Source organism: Erithacus rubecula (assembly GCF_903797595.1).
Source record: "Erithacus rubecula genome assembly, chromosome: 1".
Classification (NCBI taxonomy): Eukaryota; Metazoa; Chordata; class Aves; order Passeriformes; family Muscicapidae; genus Erithacus; species Erithacus rubecula.
The window spans coordinates 38,022,491-38,044,118 of record NC_136658.1 but is presented as its reverse complement, the minus strand read 5'-3'; the positions used below and the strand labels follow the sequence as shown (position 1 = coordinate 38,044,118).

Below are 21,628 nucleotides of genomic sequence, written 5' to 3'. Positions count from 1 at the left end.
TCCCCTAAACAAACATCAGTTGCTAAAACTCCTAATCTAACAGTAACCCCCCTCCTAACAAAAATCTGGAGCTAGATGATTAACTTTCTATTTCATGTTATTCCTACAGTGAAGGACTCAAGCCACCCTTAAATGAATTTTCTATATTCAATTCAATACACCGAAGTGCTGGTTTTTTATTCCAGCTTCTCTGTGTAATCCAAATTACTATCAAAGTGCTTTCTGCCTGTCTCACAGAAAATGAAAATGCATGTCTTTGTTTGCCTTCTGAATAAACTGAAAATATTGCACTTCACAGCCCTACCCTGAAGTATATTTCACTTCAGTTTAACAATACAGAGTGATACTTCTTGCAATACCACAGTCAAATTTATTTAACAGAAGGAGAGACACACAGAATATGGAAGTTAGAAAAATCAAAGGATCAGAGAATAATTCAGAGTGGAGTGAGCTCATGAGGTTCCTGGTCACATTCCCTGTTTAAGTAAGGTCATCAAAATTTTAGACCAGGTTGCTTGGAACTTCATCTAGTTGGGTCTGAAAAATCTTCAAGGACAGATACTGCATATACTCTCTGGGAAACCTGTGCTACTCCTTGCTGTCCTCACAGAGAAAATGTTTCTTCTCATAATTTTCACTCCAGTTTGTGCCTGCTTTCCCTTTTTTTCCTGGTAATCATCATTTTGAAAAGTCTTGTGAATCTCCTGGTAGGCACTGTGGAAATACTGCTAGGTCCCATGAAGCCACCTTGGCTCTGGGATGAACAAACCCAGCTCCCTCAGGTTCTTTTCACATGGAAAGTACTCCTTGGCGGATTCCTCTGAATTCTCCTGAGCTTCTATTGTCTTCACTGGTGGGCCTGAAACTGGACAAAGTACTAATTTGTCCTTTCATGGAATAAATGGATCTCATCATCAGACACTGTTATCTGCTAAGTGTCCAAGTCCTTAATTTTAACATCTTAAACACTGCCATATTACCATATTAATTATTTAAAGAGCCTTTAAAATAATTTGAAATTATTATTGAAATAATGAAAAGGAAGCAAGTCCTTGCCTCAATGTTAAAAAAAAAAAACGACTGCAATTTAGGTACTGTGGCACAGTCAGTCAGAATCTCTTAATGCTGAAAGCATGAGTGTCTCCAGCTTGGATAAAAGGGCACCATTGATGTTGACAAATACAGGGATCTCAGGGGACAGTTGTGACATTCAACACACCCTGGCAACAATTTTCACTTCTATCAGACAAATTATGTAATCTAATCACTATGTTAGAGGCAGGAAGACACTATCTTTGTGAGCTTAAATTTTTATCTCATTTACATCAGCAAGAATTTTTACTCATTATCTCCTCAAAAAATCAAGCTGTGAGTCACACACTTATTATTTTACATTTGTGTTTGAGTAATTTCTAAGCATTCAACTCTTTCCACTGAAACAGTATGGAGACCAGGGCTTAAAATACGTGGGTATGTAAAGTAATGCAATCAGCATTAGCACTGCAGGGGAAAACATCTGTGGAGCTGCTGCTGCTCTTCACAGTGTGTAACTGCAGGACACAGGGATGCTGGGTTTTGTCCACCTTTGAAACTGGAAATGCTGTAGAACTTTGTGCAGAGACAAGACTCCAGCTTCCCTATGCATGTGTCACCACCTTCCTTACCACTGCATGCCTGTATACAACTATCAGCAGTTCCAGCCAACTCTATGTTAAATTATTTCATGTTCACATCTTATGCAGCAACAAGATATCTTGGATTGTTTTGCCTGTTTGGAGGACAGTCAGTGTGTATGGCCAAATCTGAGTCACAGATATGCAGCCTATAGCAAGTTAACTTTATTTTGACTTGGAACTGGAGTCTGACTTTGGCTGAGAAACTTTTCCATTCTCCTCCATAAAACTGTCATATAATAATTCAGGTTGGAAGGGACCTCTAGAGATCATGTACAACCATCTGCTAAAAGCAGGACAGGCCTTGATCAAGTTGCCCTGTCTGATTAAGTTTAGAATCTTTCCAAGGAAACTCTCTGCCAGAAGAGTAAAGTTAGCAAATTGCCTCTTGCTACTGAGAATTTAAGACTAAAATACAGGGAAAATGAAAATGAATTGTTAATATTTTTGGCAATATTAGTGGTCATTTACTTTATATCTAAACGTCAGAATCTCTTTTATATGGTTAGACATGGCAAGGTTAGTACTAGGATTGTCACAGAGAATAAATCAGGTACCTTGTATGTCGTTGACTGGAGAAGAGAAAACGTGAGAAAGCAAATTTCAGAGATCCTGTGAGTAAAAAGATGGTATGTCAAAGTCAAGCAACTAATCAGATTACATACCCTAAGGTATATCAATAAATCAAGCTGTCAAAAGTGCTCCTAAGGAAAGATAATTTGTGAAAGTTTTACTTTTACAGTCTTTAGCCAGCATTCAGTAAATGAATAACTGCCATATTTTCCCCAACAGATAATGCAAGAGTCAAAAATATAGGAGGTATTTTTACACATCTTCAGGTATATTAAGAAGTGATAAATAAAGAATTACTATCTCAAATATCTACTATAACTCCAGTGTAACACGAACCACACAAATTCTCAAAATCAATGTTTTAAAGTAGATGTCTCTTAAAAAAAATTAAAAATTAAATAAAAAGAAGATAAATTTGTGCTCATTTTCTAGACAAGTTCCTCCAATAGTTATTTTTCCTCTCTGTGAGGTTTCAGCTTATACCAAATAAAAACCAGTTTTTTAAAGTTTCAAATGCTGGATTTTTTTGCTCCTTCACCTGCTAAATTGTAGTCTTAGTGTTTATGTATCAGTGTGCCAGTATCTTTCCAGTGTAGAACTAACAAAAAATTTCTTTTTTTCAGAACAAAGTGTGTTTTTCTACTTCTCCAAATCTTTCCCCATCCATCAAGTTCCTTTTTTGTATGCTCTCCAGGATGGAAAGGAAGAGCAGGAGTCTTCATACTGTCAGTATGGAAGAATAACGTTGATTTTTGATTAAGAGTTCCAATAAAATGGAAGCTGGAATAATTCAAAATAATCATTCCCTTAGAATAGAAGTACCATGGAGACACAGACTGTCACCAAGGACAGATCCATACAGTAATGCAACTCATGAAGGACCAACAAAGAGGAGCATCCTAGGAAATATTACATCACATCCTAAAGCTAATAGGTGTCAGTAATGCAAGTCCCCTTTAAACCTTTCAGACAAAAGAGCTCAAAGTTCCTGACCCTTGTAAGTCTCAGATGGGAAATACTACAGATAGATAAAGAAAATAAACTTCTGCTGAAAGCGTAAAACTATTTTTACTCATGAACTTTTGGGGTTTTTTTAAATATAAAAAAGCTCTCTGTGGGTGATTGAACTTCATGGGAAGATCTATGTCCATGCAGGGTGGCAAAATATGTCAGTCCAGTTCCTTAGCAATTTGTGTTGCTTTCCATCAGACTTAAAGCAGTTGATATGAGAGGCACATATTAAGTAGATTGCTGTGTAGGAAGAATAGGTGGATTTTTCTTGATATTCCTCTCACAGGAGTAGAAAAGAGACCTTACAATCATTAATTCTTGGAACATTTTTTGTATTGTTTTCATGAAAGTCTTCATAAGAATTGTAGTTGTTACCTAGCTGAACCTATCAGAAGACAGTCTACTAAATGCCAAATTTTACATTTTTTCTCTTCCATCTAGATTCTGAAAGAATCAAGGATCCACCTTCTGATGATAAAGATATTCAGTCAAATTTGTGCAGGAGGAACTAGTCATTTGAAAGTTCAGAGTAAAGTCAAGATGCTATCTCAGTCTCTAGAGAAGGAAAAGTCATTTAAGATTTAATGTAATAGAGGGAAATTTGGAGGTTAACAGCGGGCAATGACCATTACAATATTTCACAAATTCTGTGGTTCACATCTCCTTCACATTACATGTTCCTCTATCATAAGATTTGGATGGACTTCTCAGCCTTGGAACTCGCCCCTATTATCTGGCTCAGCTGCTATCTTATAAAACCTTGTACAAACATGGTCCAATGAACATAGAGAGATAGTCAAGAGCATAAAAACAATGTCAAATAAATCAGTCCTATATAGAGTGACATTAAGTATAGAAATCTGGGATTAATGACTGGCCCAGAAATTAAAATTTATACATATATGTACATGCACATATATATACACATGTATACATATGTATACACACATTTCTATATTCATATTTATCAGTTAGATAATTAAGCATTTTAAATATGCATATATGCTTGCACTTGCTTTTGTGACATTTCAATAGTTGATTAGCAACAAGTTCAGCAGAGAGACTGTTCTCACTAATCTTAGCTCAGGCTTTAAAATCCAGAGCCATGTGCTTATAGTACAATGTACAAAAGCTGCAAACTGCCAGGTTTAGGTGAGCCAATAAATTATAACAGAGTAGAAAAAGTAATGTTATGCCATTGTATAATATCTGCTACTGGTAGATTGAAAAATCTGAGTTCAGATATTGAAATATTTCAAGGAAAAGAATAAAAAAATGAAAATATGTGTGCTATGGTTACTACAGAGAGGTAGGTTACTATCTACTTGCTTTCTTTTGAGAAATAATTTGTGAGATACGAAGCTCAAGATCCTCTGATACAAACCCAGGAAACATTATGTTGTGGAAATTCATGCAAATGGAATGTGGGTTCACAGTCCTTATGACTAGCAGAGATTTCTTCCTCATGATAGTTATGAAACAACACATAGCACTTCAGGATGAAAGGAAAATTGCTCCAAAGTATATTAAGAGGCTGCCTAGTGTTACTTTAATGCTCCCAATGCTTCTGCATTTATTTAATACTTGGGGAAAGCACAGTTTGAACTGACGTTGCTTGAAAGAATAAACAACTGAGAAAGTATAAAGGCATAGTGCTTTTGTTGTTATTTGGGTTATTTGAAACATTTTTGCCTCAATCTTCCTTTAATATTTTTGGGTGCTTCTGCATATGAGCAGAAAGGGGGATAGAAGAAGTATGACAAAAATCATAACTTGGTGAAGAAATGATGCAACTTTTCCTTTCTATTCATATTTGTAATAGTATGTGGAAGAAGAGGCACTCCTTCTTTAAGGTTATCTGCTTAAGATACTGTCACAATGCAAAAAAACATGAGAAGAGGAGTAAGCCACAAAAAAAACACACAGAGCAATCATAAGAACAAAAGTTGTTTGACCACACAAATTGCTGAGCTCAAGCGAGATTGTAAGAATATTTATTCCAGCAAGGTTATCTGTCAGCAGACCTTGTCAACTGGGAAGGAAACTAAAGGAAAAGAGGGAAACCAGAAAAAACCAAAAAAAATCCCCATCTAACTAAACACAGACCTGAACAAATAAATGAGAAAATGAGAGGGAACAAATCTCAGTAGTTACACTAATTGATGGACTATCAAGAAATCACAGGTATCATTTCCAGGGAATCAATCTGGACACTGCAGCATGTGAGATTGTAAACCAGGGGAACTCAGACAAGCACAATTTACCCTGTTGCAGTGTCTCACAACCCTCACAGCAAAGAATTTCTTTCTAATAGCTGATCAAAATCTTCCCTATTCCTGTTTTCTCTTGTCCTACCACTATGGACTCTGGTAAAAAGTCCATTATATCCTTCATATAAACTCACTTGATATATGGAGTATTGTTTTGTGTTGTATTGTATTGTATTGTATTGTATTGTATTGTATTGTATTGTATTGTATTCTATTCTATTCTATTCTATTCTATTCATTCTATTTTATTAATTTTATTCTATTCTCCTGTAATGGGTGGAACTTAATTTCAACAGTCCCTGCCTCGAGGCTCTGGCACTCAAAAGATATGAGAAATTTTCAGTGTAAAACCAAGGCAAAATTGAGCTTTTGGATACATCATTTCTCTACATGCCAACTGCCATCAGTTCCACTGTCTCATTTACCATGTTTATATGTTATCTCAAACAATTTGTTAACAGTTTGTTGTGTTTGGCATCTTCTTGCAAGAAATATAGTAATGGAAAACAATATTCTTCCCTCTGACCCAAATAGAGAATGTGATAGAATTTTGGAACACTCACAGAGGTGGTAATCAGTTTTCTGCTTGTACTCCAGTCTTTTACTCACAGCTCTCATGGGCAACAATGACTGGAAAACTAGATGACAGCTAAGTTGTCCTGAGTAGTACTTTAGCCTTTATTATTTTGTTCAACAATGTATGTCCAGAAAATAGAAAAATCACCTAGCAAAGAAGTTCAGGGTGAATATCTTGGAATTGTCAAATCAGACCAAACACATTGTTTCAAAGAGGAACTATTTTTTTTGCTGTCTTACCTTTCTCCAGACCACCCTAGTTTCTACATGCTATTGTAAAATGTTCCCATCATTTTTCTTAAAATAAAATATATTGCAGTGTAATCTGCTTATGGAGCCTGAGATTACCACAGTTCTTTCACACCTTCAACCTCTTTTTATCTTAGTGCACATTCTTGAAATAAGAATGATGAGATAGCATCCAGAAGAGTTTCCATGAAAAAGGAAAAAGAATAATATGATTTATGGAAACTAAAACTCTTCTACTTTTACCAAGTAAATTATGCAAAGAACCTGCATAAAAGTAAATAGAAGTTTTATAAATCAAACCCTAAGTGCCTAAATGCATTCCCATTTCAAGCAGTATTTTAAAGAACTGAAGCGGAAACATCATCTTTGCAGGCATTATAATTCAAACACCAAAACTTGTAAACTTTTTATTATAGTCCTTTTTCAAAATGCCTATGCTTAATGTACAAAACGTTTTTATACTTTTTGCAACTTTTTCTATCAGGCAGGTACAAACCATGAATGTAAAGTTGCTTCTGTAGATACTTTACTTGTAGGCAATATTAGTAATGGTATTTCAATACACCATTTTTGCAATTACTTCTGTCTTAATTTAGGTGCCATATCACATAAATCTTTCAGAGCCTTGGTATTTGCACCTTAGACAACTTGCATGGAATCAGCAAGTAAGATCCTTCTAATGGCAAAACAAGCCGTGGATACAAATTCCAGATTGTGTGTTCCATTGACGTGATAACACAGAAAACAGGGAGATGTGAGATGCTCACTAATGATTTAGTTTGTAAACCAGGTTCAAGATGTTGCCTGTGACATTGAAAATCAATGTCACAGATTTCAGCTGTCTCCTTTGCACAGAGAAAATAATTATTAACACTGAAGACAGTGAAACATCTTTTATATACAAATTAAATGCATTTAAATCTCTGTCCACATATTTATTTTCACCAGGGCATTCCCAGGAACTTATATGAAAAAACTACCTATATGAAAAAAAAAAGTCATATAATATGGATGTACAGTTAACCTACAGTGAATCATAGTGAGAAGACTTTTGGAAAGGCTTTTTCAAAGTACCACATTACTGATGGAAAATGATCTTCATGATGTTTGTTTTCCCCTTCTTGAATTCTACAGAATTCTTTTGCTTTCCATTCAGGACCAAAGTCAGACATTTCACCCTCACTGGTTCAGGAGAATGTGCTTTGTGTCATTGTTACAATATTGGCCCATGTGAGCCAATATCGTGGTGCTCACAATGAGCAGTGTATCAAAACCCCAAACGAGCTTGCAGCTCACAAACTGTTAATTCCCTTAAAGGTGACCCATTTTGTCAAACAAAATGATGGTCTGGACAAACTAATTCCAGTATAAATATTTCATTTCAGTATTAAGGTAGATTTGAGCAAACCCACAAGTAAATCCTCTGGAATCTAAAACATTTACAAAATGAAGACTCACATTCCAGCATATTGCAGCAGTGACCTAGTTCACATGCATTTTCATAGCAACAGACATATCTGCAGTCTTTACTTAAAAAACATCAGTCATAATTACTATCTGGAAAAGGATCAGTAAAAGTGGATGAAAGCATTTTAAGACCATCAATAGTGAAAGCATGGAATTCTATGGCACACATAATTTACAGATTTTTCAGCTGCTAAGCCACAAAAAGTATTTCTTGCTTTTAGAAAACCTTTGGTTTGGGTTTTATGCATCAGTGACTGATTCACTTGCCTTGACTGTTTTTCATTAACTGAGATGAGAATAAACAAGAAAACATAAGCAATATCCTAGAAAACTCATCGTGCTTCAGGATACCTTATAATATTAAAATAAAAAGAAGGAATAAAACTTGGCAGCCCTGACTAACTGAAGTAGACTGATGAATGCTGTCTTCATTGCAATGCACTGCCACAGAGTGCTAGGCTCTGAATTGATAAAGCTTGCTGATAAAATATCATTGTAACTGATCTGGAAAGCTTGGCAATTAAAAAAAAAAAACCCCAAAAAACAGAACTATTATATATGTGACAGATCTTCAAATGTTTCTGTAGGAAGTAAAAGAACTGCAAAACAAGCTTATTAGATAGGTCTACAACTGATGTCAGGATTGATTATTTTCACATAATAATACTCCTAGAAAGATGAAATTCACAATTTTATGCACTAATATGTGTCTAAATGTAATGCTTAGAGAAATAGATGTACTATAAAAAGGTTCCGTGTGGTGAGGATACCTCAATTTTATTCTGCATGCAGAGGTCACTTGGTGTGTTTAGCCTGGAGGAGATTGAGGATAGACCTCATTCAGTCTGCAGCTTCCTTGTGAGGGGAAGAGAAGGGGCAGGCACTGATCTCTGCTCGTGGTGACAGTGACAGAACTCGAGGGAATGTCCTGAAATTGTGTCAGAGGAGGTTTAGGTTGGGTATCAGAAAAAGGTTCTTCACCCAGAGGGTGTTTGGGCACTGGAACAGCTCCCCAGGGCAGTGGTCATTTGAACACCACTCTCTGGCACATGTTGTGACTCTTGGAGGTGGTGCTGTGCAGGGCCAGGAGTTGGATTTTATGATCCTTGAGGGTCCCTTCCAACTGTGATTCTGCAATTCTGTGATATGTTACTTTAGAAGAAAATACATTACTATTTTGAGAATGAATGATGAGAGGCCTATAGGAAAGATGGGAAGAGACTCATTACCAGGAAGGCTGTGATAGGACAAGGGGGAGTGACTTTAAACTGTGAAAGGCAGCAGGTTTAGATCAGATATTAGGAAGACATTCTTTGCTGTGAGGTTGCTAAGACACTGTTATAGATTGCCCAGAGAAGCTGTGGATGCCCCATCCCTGGAAGTATTCAAGGTCAGGTCAGAGAGATTTGAGAAACTTTGTCCTGTAAGGTGTCCCTGACAATGGCAGGGGTTTGAAACTAGGTAGTGTCTAAGGTCCCTTCAAACCCAACCAATCTATGTTTCTGTGATATGACTTTAAAAAGTCATTAAAATACTCTATTTTCAAAATGCGCATTAACTCAATTCAGTGTTTTTACCTCTATTTAATTAATCATAGAGTATTTCAAGTCAGAACCCTAAGGATCATAGAGTCCAACTCCCATGAATTATTTAAATTTATCTCAGAAAATATTTTATTTAAATTTAAAAAGGTACCTGTGAGGCTGTGAAAGTAAACATTTGAATTTCATTCCTTTTCCTCCAAATTTCAACAAATTTTGTATGTATTTTAGATCTATGTCTACTAAAAATACTTTATTTAATTTGGTCTCAAATAATGTGGGAATAATTTTATATGGTAGTTTACTGTATTTGTGAAATGATCTTTGTAAGAATGTTTCTCTTTGTATTTTTGTTCTGCTAAAAAGTTTATTTTAAAAAGTCAGAGAATCTACAGGTTTTGCATTTGGATAGTTTGTCTCTTCTGTTTCTAGTATCTTTTGCTCTATACTCTTTTATGTAAGTCTTTACCCCAGGAAAAAGCATGGGTATGTATTATGGTCACATAATTTTTAAGAAATTGATTTAAAAAATTAATAAATATTTTAATATAAATAATATATTTATACTATATTAAATATAGTATAAATATTATATATAATATAAATAAAATTTAAAAAGTATTTAAGAGTATACGCAAAATAACAGCAAATAAAGGCAAGTTCCTGGGCTTAAAGTTTCACTGTAGGTCTGTGTGATAAGGCAGAATGTGCACACCTTTGTCATCAGCTACATAAAGTGAGCAAGGCTGGTTTGTAGGCTGTGGATCTATTTAAGGACAAGCTGTATGGAAGAACTGGGTGGAAGAGAGGGAGGGAGTTCAGATGAACAGTGTCAGTATCACTGTGATTTCATATGCAGGCTTTCCTTCCTTATTAGATTATTTTCTTATAACTCCACCAACAATTTAATATCTAGAACAGAATTTTAGAGACTTAGTGTCACATTTTTCAGAAAAAATATTAGAGGTCATTATAATGGCATTTTTCTCTCAGTATTTTTTTACTATTCTTATACATAAAAGTAGTTATTTAGACTTTTAGTTTTGACAGTACTGGGTTAAGTTTTGCCGTGTCTATATACACATTACATATAGACATGAATTTCTTATATTTGTAGTATAACATGATGCAAAGTCAAATTTGAAGTACTGAAACTGTTGTAAAACTGTTGTAAAACATGTTTCATTATAATAGGATATTCCCAATCAATGTATAAAATCCAAATTGATTTTATTAAAAAAAAGAAAATTAATTGACTCCAAAATATATTGCTTTAGAATTTTACTATGAAAGAAGTTTTTAAAAAGTAAATGTTATACTTAAGAAAAAAGAAGTTCTTAAATTTCCTGTGGAACTAGTATCCCAGTATTTAAACATCCTTCATTCACATAATCCAAAACACTGTATATTTTAGAGAACTTTGACCAAAATATACAGTAAAGATCTTTATCCTGAATGCTATCCCAGTGACTTAGAGTAAACTGCTGGCAACTGTGTTTGACAGGATAAAGTACTTAAACGATTGGCTTTTCTATTGAGATTGCCACAAGGCAGTATTGAATTGAAAACACTTTCTTTCATTCCACTAGCTGTGATTTTCTTACCAATATTTCTGTTCAATTTTTGCGTTCACGGATATATTTTATCCATGCTAATGTCACTTTTTTTTTAGCAGATCGTTTTTAAATGAGCTAATGACTGCTTTAAAGCTTATATAAAAATTAATAGAAGTTCCACTTCCCAATATCAGAGTACTACAAGTTACCAGACCTTATATTAGCAGCTCTGAAACAAAGAAAAAATTAAAGGAGTTCTTCCCATTTGTGGCACATCATGTCTAGTGATGATCATATGCTAAGATTTTCTCTATTTCTCACACTTTAATTTCAAGAGAGCAATAGTCTTTCATTTGTGAATCATAAAGGAATATAGTAGGAAAGGACAGGGAAAAAAGACAGTGGAATTCAGAAGATATGAACTGAATAAAGGCTGACTTAAAATGTCAAAGTCTTGCAGTCAGTAATCAAAAGACAGTTAGTCTCTGTTAAAGAAGGAAGATGGTTGAAATCTCAGAGTAAAAAAAATGTTTATAAATGGAAAGTATTTAAGTAGAAATTTCATTCCAGGCAGAAATTTATCCAAGGGGCATCTGTTTCATGACAATGTCATCTGTACTAATAATTTAAAAATTTAAAAGAGAAAACACTGAAATATCAGTAGAAGTTCTTATTCAATGTACTGCAAGTTTACCATTCAATGATTTGGCCCACTTTGCTTATGAGAGCTAATGAAATGGCAATTTAAGTTATTTAGCCTGAAGATATATAAAAAACCTCTAATTCAAAAAATACATTCTGCCAATGGATATTTGTACTGTCAAGGATTCCATCCGTTGTTATAAAAACCAAAGATAGCAACTACTGTGATTAAGATGCCAAATCTTTCCATGAGAAGATTCTGTTTCAGTTATTCTCAGTTCTAGTTAAAAAATAAATAAATGTCCATTCAGTGTCTTAGGGATTCAGCAGATTATGGAATGAAAAACCATGTTATAGAAGGTATTGAATAAGGACGAGGAAGGAAAGAGAGCCTAGGAGCCTGGAAGTGGAAAATGTGAGACAGAGAAACTGCAGGCAATTAAGCAAAATGAGTACATGGAGACTAAAATAGAGGTAGAAAGATGCTACTATCCTTTTTGATCAGACAGATGCTCTCAGTAAGTAAGGAAATTGGAAATGGGATCAGTAACCTTATCGATAGCAGGAGAGAGATCAGAAAGCAGATGCAGGGTTGAGATATGACTGATACAAAGGCTGAGAAAAAGATTGGTCAGTGTGATGAAGAGGTGAGTGAACAGTGCTGGCTTCACTAAGCACTTGGGAAAAGCAGCTCCTGTTGAGCTCAAACACAGTTCCCTACATTACTGGATATTTTATATTAATCTCTCATGTCGTAGTTTTCCATTTATAAAAAAGGAGATAGTAATAATTACTCAGTTCACAGGAACACTGTAAAAATAAATGTATTAATGTTCATGAAGCACTTAGATGCTGTAATGATGAGCACCATAAAAAGCTTCTGAGGAAATTAATTTCATCCTCAGAGTAGGTTATGAATAGTTTGAATTAATGAAGGCAGGGGGCTGTGCACTGAACAATAGAAAACAGAACACTGTTCAGGAAGTGTGCAATAATTCTTATGTGACTTGAAAGAGTCTAGTGGGTCTAATATGAAAAAAAAACCCCGAAATTTAAAAAAAAAAAAAAAGGAAAAATAAAGAAAAATAAAGAAACAAAAACAAAAAAAAAAAGTATTGTGAGACTACTCTATATTTCAGGACTCCAGCATCCTAGGCAAAATTCAGGCTGCATAAATAATAATAAATCCCTCACCCAGTAGCTTGGATGTTTGAGCTTGCAGCTCTAATAAAATTTATTTTAAGATTTAATGTGTAGTTAGACAGTATATAAATTCCTGACTTAATACATTTTGTTTTAATTAGTGTGTTAGGTATGTGGGTGGGCTCAGGATTTACATATTTATAGAATCCAGAAGACATTTTTACATATTTCCATGCTTGATGAGATATAGGGCTGAAACCTAATTAAAAGGTTTGTTTGGGGGATTTTTACTGCATATCTCTGTCTGCGTGTCAGTGTTTGCATATGGAGACAGGTTACAGTGCATTTTATAGAAAGGATTTGCTTCTTTTTATATATATATATATACACCATGTCCTTTGAAAACAACCTCTAACATCTGACATTTAAAACCAAGGAGAAGAAATTGTAAACTGCTAGATGTTGATGGTAGACATAAAAAACCTACCCAATCTCACAGAATTTAAGACTATTATGTTACAGAACTTGACATTATCATCACATGGTAGTTATCTGTAAAAGCTTTTGATGTTATTATTGTCACTGGTGAGTGTGCATTATTGGAATTTATTTTGATTTTATTCTCAATAATCACAAAAATTATAAACAAATCAACAGTTATATTACCATGTTCATGATTTTTAAAGGAAAACATTATAAATAAAATATATAACTACTCAGTTGACAAAATTTCCCATCTTGACAGAATTAGATGATTTAATTAAGACTTGCACTATGAACACTAGGGAAAATATCAAGAAAGACAAAAGACAAATTTACCTTGGAATTCCACACTTTTGTGAAGCTTAGTCACTGAAGTACTAAAATTGATTAATAGAACTCATGGATGTTGGAATCACTTTAAGTCTGGATTTACTCTTGCATTTGTGTCTTCTCCCATTCCCAAAGTAAATGCCTGATTTTCTGTTGCTAGTATCTCATGATTCATATGGAAACAGAAGTATAAGCTTCTCTGTCCTTATAGAAAACCAAACAAAGGTGACCACAGAAGTTAACTTTAATTCTATCCCACTAACTTTTCTTTTCATTTTTTAATAATCCAACTAAAAACTTATTTGCACTCTTTTCATTTCCTTTGCTAGGCAAACTCAGCTTGACTTCTCCTAATTCTCATTTTATCCATGCGTTTCACAACTTTCCAGATGTTTTCTTTGATTATCAATCTCCTTTATTCATTGTAGGCTTGTGATCATAATAACACTCATAAGACTAATAACAACTTTTCAGTGTTGTTTACCCAGAACTCAGCTCTTTCCCAGTAATTTTCCTCCCTGAGTTCCAAAGTATCATAAAAAGTGACTCCACTGCTTTTATAAAGATTGCAGTTCCTAAATCAGCTTAAATGCCCTGTCCACTTCTCTCTTCCTCCCTCCCAGTCTTCTGCTGCTCTTCTCTTTTTACTGTCACAAGTACCTGTGTCCCTGCTCTTATAAACAGAATAACCAGTTAAAGCACTTTATTTTTCAAGTAACACTTTTCATTTGAAATAAGTTGCAGTAGTGCTCACCACAATATGCTGCACCTGAAAGTGTGAAAGTAGAGAGATGACACAGTAATTTCCAAAAGTCAGTCTGAGTAGAACTTGTGAGGGAAACTTAGAAAGTGTTGTCTGGTCTTGGCACAAAATTCTCCTTCAACCTTTTAAAATTTCTCCTGTTTAGTAATGCTACCATTAATTACTGTCATCTATATTTAAATGCCAAGTCTAATGATTCATTAGCATGGCAGATTAGATTGTGCAAGATAGGTGAGTTAGGTTACAGGCAGGTTAAACACCAGCCATCCAGTCCTGCAGAGAAATTCACAGTGCTGAAATGAGAAGTCAGTAGATGCACTATGCATCTTTAAATGATTGCTGTAATTACATTTCACACTGTGTCTCTACATGACTGACTTCTATTAATTCTTCCAAAGAACAAGAAATATAAAATGCATTGTTTAAAGTACATTTTCAGAGTAAAAGACTAAGAAGAACTTAAACCTCAGAATACTTTTTTGGCATCAAAACTTATGTAGCAATAAATGAACTTGTAATAAATCTAATTTCCATTTGAATACTTGGAAATAATCATAGCTATTTTTTGGTGTTGGATGGATATGAGGATCAATGAGACTGAGGCTATGTCTATGTGCAATTCAAATGGAAAGAGATAGTAAATGTTACTCAATCCAGAACTGATACCCCCTTCTGAAGCTAGTAACTTATCCTAATGAGTATCAAATCTGTACTGTATTGATGTACAATCCCTAATCAGGGATCTGATCAATTTTTCATACTACATTCTAATACTACCATGCAAAAGAATATATGTTAATTTTAGAAATAAAGAATTAGATTAAGTATTAAAATAAGAGTTTTGTTGCGTTAGAACTTCCTGAGTTTTGTTTCTCAATGTTTCCAAAATATCCCTCTCAGGTTGAGGTAATGTATGATTTCACCACAGAAAATTTAAGTGAATGAAATTAAGGAATGAGTGAGTTGTTTCCAAGAACAAAGAGGAACTTCTTCTTTTGGGAGAACAAGGAAAGTCCTATATCTTTGCCTTTCAGACAGAGATTTTGCCTACACTAGTATAGTGAAAGGTACCAAGAAACAATCTCCTGCATTGGATTTACATAATGGATAGTGTCACTGTGTTGGAAGAGTCCATGGTATTTATGCTTTGGTGGGACTGTAGCCTTCTCAAGACAATTCTTGTCACATTTTGGGCGTTTGCAGAATTGAATTGGGGCCATTCTTAAAAGAGTTTGGAAGTACTCTGTGTCTTGGAAGGTAGAACAGTTTAGAATTATGGATGTGGACCTTAACATATGATTTCTCCCAGTGCTAGGGAATGCTTTACTATCACAAAGAGTCCCTTTTGGAACTGACAAAATACTGTTTTGAGACAGAAGATGAAACAATTTCCTCACTCTCCTCTTGTATTCATTAAAGAAAGCACCTGCTTTTGTAGATAGGAAAGGATTGGGTTTCCTTTGCTCTTTAAGGTGATCTAATGAAGAGGTAAGGTCTTTAAATGCTGATGCAGCTATGGAAAATGGAAATTGACTGCAATTTTCAGACAGCTTCAAAAGCAGCACTGAAGGGACAGAACAACAGAGTGAATCTACCAGAGCTGGTCTTATGCTATTACAGACAAGCTGCTGTTGATAGGGTCAGGAAACAATTTCTAAAGGCATACTGTGGAAGGGGAGTTCCAGGAAACAAGGTGCTCATTTTTTTTCCAAAAATTTCACTGGATACCACTCCTGAATACAGCTGAACTGCCAGAGGGTTTATTTGGCAATACTCAAAGATTTGTTCAGAAATTTGAACAACAGATAAAATTCATTGATTTTGAATGGGTGCTGTCTTCACCATTTTAGGTGACCTGCTTATTTTATTGATTTCTCCATGTTTGCTTTCTGACTTGGATTTATCTATGTAAAATGAGGTTGAAGACAAATTTTCACAAAAGATTCACCATAGCCATGACAGAGAAACAAAATCTATCTTTTCCAACAGGAGAGCTTTGAGAAATGCTGCTTAAAATGAGTTGCAATGAGCTCTGCTATTTTTAGTTCCTAAAGTTTATTATTCTAAGGTATTTATTCACTTTAAGAAGAAAGAATCAAGAAATGAATGACAGAAGCCTTAATTAAACCCATTATGTCTCTGTCATAATGACACTGGCAACAAATCCATACAGATTGTTTCAAATCTTGCTTCAGGAAGCCTCATGTTTAACAACAAGGAGTTTAAGCATGTGCTGAATTTTAAGAATGTACATCACCTCATCAACTTCAAAAGGATTATGCAGATACTTTAAGATGAAATGCTTTTCTAGACTAGAGACAAAGTTCTTAGCATTTTGCACCATTGAACTTAGTTACATAGGCAAAATATTTTTATAAACAACAAAGTAAATATCAACACAATTAAAATAATTTCATTTTCTAGATTTTTAATATGACTGAAGACTTATTTTTTCCAGCATTTTTATATGAAGAATATATATATCTTTCAGTTATTTTTATTTCTGATCCTCTTAATAAAAGAAAGGGCTAGATTTGCAGAATTTTAAAGTAGATGAAAGTGGTTTGAAAATCTGTGGAAAACTGTGGCTGGAAATCACAGCTGAAACTGTTGGTAGAGTTTGACAAAATTCACATTCCTTTCAGATTCACGGAATGATACTCTTCAATTAATAAATTATTTATTAATAAAATTCACCTTTTCTGGTATTTACACATGGTCTTCAGGTGTCTTTTAATCATATATTTTCTAAAGGAAGTGTATTGAGATAATGAAGAAAACAATAAAAAAATTTGTAGTGCAAGTCACTGTTGTAGGCGTAGCTATTCTCACTTGACAAAGTAACATTCTTCACAGAACTGTGATACTTTCAGAGCCAAAGAGTCACTAACTTAAAAGTTTATTACAGGATGACCAGGGACACTTTTGAAAGTGAAAGTATAACTACTTGCATTTTGATTTATTTTCTCACTTCAGTTATCATCTTTCATTTATAGTACCTAAAATTGTTTAGATTGACCTTATTTAGAAAAAAATGTTACTATTGTAATGCCTTTTTTAGATTCTGAAATGAATATGAGAAACAAAGGCTTTTCTCAAGTTTAGAAGGTTTAAATAAATGAACTCTCCACAAATTAATGCTAGGAAATTATGAAATATACCCAACAAGGTGTCCAGGGAGCATGGTGGCAAGAAAGAAATGTAGATTATTAAACTCATTTCTTAATAGGTGAAGTCAATTAAAAGGCTGACAAAAGTGTGCTGTGATAGAATAGGCAGTGTGCAGGCTGTCTCCTCAGGAAACTATTGATTTAAATGTCTGCATCATGGGTGACTTCTTACTCTGTACATCACTATTCAGTCATCGTAGATCATCCATTGGAAAAGGACATTTAAATTGTATCTAATCAATACCCTTCTCTGTAGATAAAGGGAAAAATCCAGATTTATTAAAAGGAAAAAGGAAATAGTACAAAGAAGCTAGTGAAAATTGGATTAATAAAATTGCTGTGAGTAGTTCCATATATGACAAATGAGAAGTTGTTTTCCCCTACTACTTCTTTAGGATTTTAGCCCAGGCAGTAAATATTACTGAGACGGTAGGCTTGTGGAAGGTTGAATAATCCACAGATAAGGAAAAGCAAATTTTTTTTTGTGACTTAATCGAATGTAGAGATTGTACATGTGGCAAAGGTAAGCACAAAATACATCTACTGTTGTAGCCAAAGTTATTAGAACACTGTTCCAAAGAGAAGCTGTGGAACCACAAAAGAAAATATGCAGTTATTTTGCACTAAGGCAAGTAGACTTAGTCAAACTGAAATATATATTTTTTCAGTTTTTGTCAGGTTTTGTTTTTATTGAAAAAATATACTTCTAATTTCATTTACAGCATGCAATAGATTTTTTTTGGGGGGTTTTTTTGGTTGTTGTTGTTTTGTTTTCTTAAAATAGCATAAAGCATCATGACCTTGGGCATGAGACATCCTAGGAAATGCAAGGAAGAAAAAAAAAAGGGAACTTTTATAGAGTTTAAATCTTCATAAGTATTTTCTGTGGTAGTTTAAAATTTCAAGCAGACTTTTAACTGCACATTACCGGTCTTCCACCTTTGCTCTGTAAAAATAATCAGTAATAAAGTGGGCTATTTCAAATATTGTATCTCTAAACATAAGCAGAATAAAGTTTACTTTATATCTCTTTCAAATCCAAAGACATGATATATTTATCTCAAAGTACTTCCTATTTTACCTCTGCACACATATGCAAATGATACAGTACATAAACATTTATATTTGCAATTGTATCACCAATGCTGAATTACATGATAATAACTATAGTAACTGGGCTTTTGGCCATGGAATTGGGAGACAACTGAGCCAGTGTGATAAACATGTTCTCCTTTTTTGGGTTTCATGATATTTTTGCATAGGGTCCTTAGAAAATACACTTTGTCTGTGAGATGATGTAAAAGGCCTTGGTTGACAGTTCCTGTTCCATTTTGAGCTAATCCCATTTCTGTTTTTAATTAGAAGAACAACATTCAAATTGCAAAGATGTAATAATTTTCCACAGAGGTACAATCCATGCTGCACCATTCAAACAATTCCATGAACCTAATTTTGTTCTCTTTTGTTTTTTTTTCATTTGAAAGTGATAAGTTTTTAAGCTTTTGTAATCTATGCCCACGGTTTTGAGCAATGAAAGGGAAAATGAACAATGTTATGTGCAATTCTGCATCTCTTAGTCAGAAATGGCTTGGTTTATCCTTGGGATTATAGATTGCTCTTCAAGCCATTAGAGCCCACTAAAACTGTAGAGCACCAATCACATGAATTACTTTAAGCTTAGTACATTTCCTTAAAAAAGTCTATTCCAATGCTTTACTTTCTGTCTTAATGAAATCATCGGACATGCAGGCCAGCTGTTAACCAGAAATACTTCACTATAAAAGTGGTGAGGCACTGGAAGAGGTGATCCATGAATCTGACTTAAAAAACTTTTCAGTGATACAAGCTTCTGATATGTTAATATGAGTTTACAGTGTGGTGACATCATTAAACTTCAATTAATTTAAACAATATTAAAATCAGAGATGCTGATTAATGCAAATATTATTTTAACATCAACACCAGCTATTTAAGATTAGGGAATTGAAGAAGCATTAAAACAAGGGTGTAAGAGAGAGCATCATGCTACATAGAAATTGAGCTAAAAATACACATTGAACTTGAAATTGCTCTTGTGAACAAGTTTCTCACAAACTTTTAAAAGAACCTCAATCACTTTTTACTCTATCATTTTGAAAACATTCTTATGTCTTTATAACAGCCTTTTCTCTCTTGAAAGTCCTGTAGCATTATTTACTATACCTCAGCACTTCCAAATAACATTCCGCCATTAAACTTTCCTAAGAAACTTTCATTACAGTTTCCAAATACTTTAATGAACAGAAATCACCTTCTAGTTGTTATAATGTAATAATTTTGATACCTGTAAAAGTAGGTGTGTAAGGTAATATAAACTTAAAAATCCAATGAAAATAAACCTACTAAACCAAATCTCTCTTTGTTTTTTCCTTACCTTATTTAAATTTGTTTACTTGGAGGAATTAATATTACATGCACATGGGAGCCTGAATGAACTGTGGAATTTGCTACTAAAATTCATAGATCTTCTGTTGTTTGAGCTCCAACTCTGACTTTCCCTGTATTTTTTTTTCCCAATTGGAGGTTAAATAGCCACCTCTTAGCCTTACTCTCGAGATGAGAACAGAAATCTGAGGTTCAGACATCTGGAACTGTGTTTTTCAGACATCTGAAAATGTGTTTTTACCAGTAGTTGGGTTCTCTAACCAAGAGATTTGTTTTAGGATAGTTTTCTTGTCTAAAACACAAAATGCAGCAGACCTTTCTCAGAAGGTAGATTTAAGACTGAAGTCCAGTAATGCCATGATACTCTTGTGGAGCTTAGAGTTTTAAACATGCTGCCCTGGCATGAGCAAATTTTGATAAATGTAATTATTCTTCCCAGCTCAGATAGTGCCATGATCTCCTACACCTTGAAGTAATATGCAGCAGATAAGCAATTGATTTAAGAGGTCTAACTCAACCAGGGAGGGGTGGATTAAGGGAAGATCAGACCTCACACTAGATCTGCTGAGTTCTTGACAAAACCACTTGTGTTAGTAGACATGCAGATGGCAACTTCTCCTTAAACCCATTGTTCCTGCTGTGTCTTCATGTTCTGCCTCCTGTTTCATGGCAGTGTCTTATTTTCAGAGGGATCTGAGAAACTAGAATAGAGGTCTTTTTGCACTCCTCTTCTTAAAAACCACCCATGTAGATAAACCTTTATGTAGATAAACTAATAAAATTTTGCTGGATGTCTTCCTGTAAAGTACTGAAGGAAAATTAGGGTTGAAGAGAAATCCTGGCCCTGTTTTTACTGCTATGATGTTTGAAACAGATCATGCTGTTGATAGACCATGGCTTTTACTTGAGATCATGAACTATTGATAGCATCTGAAAAGTATATTGTAGTGGACGATTTCAAAAGCTAAGACATTTTTTGTTTCCATTAACAACTATAAAACCCCTTCAGTTTTATAATGTATGAATGTGCATTGAATACCTATGCAAAACAAGGACATAAACCATATATATTTATATACAAACGTACATTAAAAAAAAAAGTTAGAGGTGCTGACTATCCAAGAGATATATAGGCACTTTATCTTATTCTATACCTAAGTTTACAGTTCTTTCTTTCCAGCTCAAATAGTGTGGCAAAATGATAGATGTTTCAGGAAACTAGCAATGAGTGAAATACATGACTGCAGAGTATTCAAGTATGCAATTAAAGTATAGCATTTGACATCATGTACTGGAGTTATTTTCCCTAATGATTCTACTTTAAAAGTAACAAGTCTACAGAAAATCACTCTCTTCTACTAAGTATTTTATTTCTAATTTTGAGATTCTAGCCCAACAATGTTAGTGTCACTTGTATAACATATGCAAATTACAATTTAGTGCCTTATCAAGCAATGTAAAAGTCTGATTTATTAATATTAAAAAAAAAAGTTACTCACATGCAAACTGAAGAACAGCCTCTCTGCTTAAAATACTGCCAAACATGTTGGTAGTTAAACACTGATAGTGTCCAGAATCTTTCATTTCACTGGGGTTGCTGATGATCAAACTTCCTTCTACTAAACTGAAGCGGTAATCACTTTCAATGTCAATTTCGGTTCCATTTCGAAGCCATCTTAGGGAAAAGAAAAACAAACTACTTGAGAATTTAACAGCCATGTGAAGGTATCAAACTTAGGACACACAATCTGATAGCT

At 34.2% G+C, this 21,628-nt stretch overlaps 1 protein-coding gene across 2 annotated transcripts in view; it reads right to left on the bottom strand.

Annotated features, from left to right (window-relative positions):
* CNTN5 (contactin 5) overlaps positions 1–21,628 on the bottom strand; it is a 584,072-nt gene that overhangs the window by 193,805 nt on the left and 368,639 nt on the right. For both annotated transcript variants that reach the window (XM_079302225.1, XM_079302226.1), the window contains one exon: positions 21,371–21,546. In XM_079302225.1, coding sequence (XP_079158351.1) covers positions 21,371–21,546 — 176 coding nt within the window. The remainder of the gene's footprint in view (positions 1–21,370; positions 21,547–21,628) is intronic.